The sequence below is a fragment of the Oncorhynchus clarkii genome, chromosome 12 (genome assembly GCF_045791955.1).
Source record: "Oncorhynchus clarkii lewisi isolate Uvic-CL-2024 chromosome 12, UVic_Ocla_1.0, whole genome shotgun sequence".
Classification (NCBI taxonomy): Eukaryota; Metazoa; Chordata; class Actinopteri; order Salmoniformes; family Salmonidae; genus Oncorhynchus; species Oncorhynchus clarkii.
The window spans coordinates 91,878,554-91,882,141 of NC_092158.1; the positions used below are offsets into that span (position 1 = coordinate 91,878,554).

At 41.4% G+C, this 3,588-nt stretch overlaps 1 protein-coding gene across 1 annotated transcript in view; it reads right to left on the reverse strand.

Moving 5' to 3' along the window:
* Positions 1–1,693: 1,693 nt before the first annotated feature.
* The window catches only part of LOC139422601 (myosin heavy chain, embryonic smooth muscle isoform-like), a 27,821-nt gene continuing 25,926 nt past the window's right edge, over positions 1,694–3,588 (reverse strand). The window contains exon 15 of the mRNA XM_071173747.1: positions 1,694–1,916. Coding sequence (XP_071029848.1) covers positions 1,694–1,916 — 223 coding nt within the window. The remainder of the gene's footprint in view (positions 1,917–3,588) is intronic.

Consider the following 3,588-nt stretch of genomic DNA (forward strand, 5'->3'; position numbering starts at 1 on the left):
TGACTTGGTGAAAGAGATGGGGTTTTTTTGCGGTTGAACAAAATCCACAGACAAGAACACACGATTGTGGTGATTTGAAAATAGTTTATAGCATTTAAAATATATATTTAGGTGTTTTCACAAACAATTCAGCCTAATAACCCTTGACACTGAACGGTACTAAAAGCCATGTAGACTTTTGTAGCCTGGGCACCAGTCTGTCTGTGTCCTGTAGGATTGTAGCCTGGGCACCAGTCTGTCTGTGTCCTGTAGGATTGTATCCTGGGCACCAGTCTGTCTGTGTCCTGTAGGATTGTAGCCTGGGCACCAGTCTGTCTGTGTCCTGTAGGATTGTAGCCTGGGTACCAGTCTGTCTGTGTCCTGTAGGATTGTAGCCTGGGCACCAGTCTGTCTGTGTCCTGTAGGATTGTAGCCTGGGTACCAGTATGTCTGTGTCCTGTAGGATTGTAGCCTGGGCACCAGTCTGTCTGTGTCCTGTAGGATTGTAGCCTGGGCACCAGTCTGTCTGTGTCCTGTAGGATTGTAGCCTGGGTACCAGTATGTCTGTGTCCTGTAGGATTGTAGCCTGGGCACCAGTCTGTCTGTGTCCTGTAGGCTTGTAGCCTGGGCACCAGTCTGTCTGTGTCCTGTAGGATTGTAGCCTGGGTACCAGTCTGTCTGTGTCCTGTAGGATTGTAGCCTGGGTACCAGTCTGTCTGTGTCCTGTAGGCTTGTAGCCTGGGCACCAGTCTGTCTGTGTCCTGTAGGATTGTAGCCTGGGTACCAGTCTGTCTGTCATGAGTTGACATGATGGCACAAACAGATCTGGGATGAGGCTAGTATGATTGTAGAATAAACAACAATTTTATGTGAACCTAAAATCAACGTAGATCGTAGCAGTAGGACTGTAGTGTGTGTGCGTCAGTAAGGAACTCATTATGAATGAAAAACAATGACCCAGCACACAGCCTGATATCTGATTAAATCTATCTTTAGACAGTATTGTCCCTGGGTTTACTCTCTATCAACTCAATTCACATTAAATACCCAGATTAAAGAATTAGTTTATTTTAACATATAGCCACTGCTTGAAAATATAATCAAATAAATAAAAGTAGAGAGAAAAACAATCTTTAAGCTATAACTTCAGATATATATTATAACTTCAGATATATATTATAACTTCAGATATATATTATAACTTCAGATATATATTATGACATTGCAATAAGCTATAACTTCAGATATATATTGTAACTTCAGATATATATTATGACATTGCAATAAGCTATAACTTCAGATATATATTGTAACTTCAGATATATATTGTAACTTCAGATATATATTATGACATTGCAATAAGCTATAACTTCAGATATATATTATGACATCTGCAATAAGCTATAACTTCAGTTTAAAACAGCTCACACTGTACTTTGTGACATTTTGGTGACACAATAAAAGCTATTGTCACAGACAGGTGAGGCATAAAAAGGGGGCGGGGTATAAGGGAGGGGGAGGAAGAAGGGAGGAGAAAAAGGAGGGAGGGAAGAAGGGTGAAGTGGAAGGAGGGAAAGATTAAAAGGAGGAATGGATGGAGAGGGAACGAGGGAGGGATAAAGGACAGGAAATGGAAAGATGTATTGAGGGAAGTCAGGGAAGGACAGGAAGAAGGAAGGACAGTGTTTAAAAGGAGGGGTGAGACTTTGTCCCTCTACTCTTCCGGCAGGGTTCCGCTGATGTCCTCTGGAGGCGGGGTGGACGAGAACAGAGGCTCCTCCTCTTCTGGAACGTTGTTTGTGTTCTCAGAATTCCCACCATTCCCTTCATTATCCCCAGCTCTGCTCCTCCGGCTCCCGGTCCTACTCAGGCTGACATTCCCAATGCTCCCCACGCGACGAGGACTGCTGCTGAAAGATGACTCCCCTCCTCCTCGCCTGGGAAGGACGGGAATGTCGGGGAAATAATGGAATTAGAGGCAGAGGGAAGAGGCAGGATAGAAGGCCGTATTGGAGGAAGAGAAGAAAAAGGGTAGAATTTGGAGAAGGGAAGAAGAAGAGATGCCAGAATCAGACAGAGAGGAAATGAGTTAAGTTAGAGGTATAGTTGGTTTCCAGAGCCATGTAAGAAACATATGTGTCTGGATGGTTAGACCTTAAACACGGTTGGACGAAGAACTGGAAGAAAAGTCTGCTATAGAAGAGGAGGGTTTAGAGGTGAAGACAGAGGATGAATGAGAGACCAAGGGTTAGCTAAAGGCTGAGGAGTTTAAGTTTGAGGAAGAGATTGAGGAAGAGTTTGAGGAAGAATTTAAGGTAGATTTTGAGGAAGGCTTTAAGGAAGAATTTGAGGAAGAGTCTGAGGAAGAGTTTAAGGAAGAATTTGAGGAAGATTTTGAGGAAGGCTTTAAGGAAGAATTTGAGGAAGAGTCTGAGGAAGAGTTTAAGGAAGAATTTGAGGAAGATTTTGAGGAAGGCTTTAAGGAAGAAATTGAGGAAGAGTTTGAGGAAGAGTTTAAGGAATAATTTAAGGAAGATTTTGAGGAAGTGTTTGAGGAAGAGTTTGAGAAAGTGTCATCAGAAAAACTTAGTTGAATTAGCTGCAGAGTTGCTGTAGATTCCCAAGTCAAGTAATGATGTGAGTATTAAGTTGATTGTCGAAGTAAAGATGACTCAGCGAGAGGCAGACAGAGAAGCGTTTGAGGGCAAGTTAATATCTAAAGGACAGGTTTGAAGAGGTGTCAGAGTCAGAGACAGAAGAGGAAGAGAAAGAACATCAACATCATAAACAGTCTCGTTTTGGCTGGTCTTCGGCCAGGTGTAGTGTTATATTGTCTACTATATACAGTCCAGGTGTAGTGTTATATTGTCTACTATATACAGTCCAGGTGTAGTGTTATATTGTCTACTATATACAGTCCAGGTGTAGTGTTATATTGTCTACTATATACAGTCCAGGTGTAGTGTTATATTGTCTACTATATACAGGCCAGGTGTAGTGTTATATTGTCTACTATATACAGTCCAGGTGTAGTGTTATATTGTCTACTATATACAGTCCAGGTGTAGTGTTATATTGTCTACTATATACAGTCCAGGTGTAGTGTTATATTGTCTACTATATACAGGCCAGGTGTAGTGTTATATTGTCTACTATATACAGTCCAGGTGTAGTGTTATATTGTCTACTATATACAGGCCAGGTGTAGTGTTATATTGTCTACTATATACAGGTCAGGTGTAGTGTTATATTGTCTACTATATACAGGCCAGGTGTAGTGTTATATTGTCTACTATATACAGGTCAGGTGTAGTGTTATATTGTCTACTATATACAGGTCAGGTGTAGTGTTATATTGTCTACTATATACAGGTCAGGTGTAGTGTTATATTGTCTACTATATACAGGCCAGGTGTAGTGTTATATTGTCTACTATATACAGGCCAGGTGTAGTGTGTTGTATTTAAGTGATAATGCTCAAGAAGCCATTACTGGCTGACAATGTTCTTATCCCTTGCTAGCTAGCTAACTACTGCTAACTTACACGCTGACCTCACCGCTTGCGCCATGTGCCACGAGCATTGCAAAATAAATGTACACACATGTTAT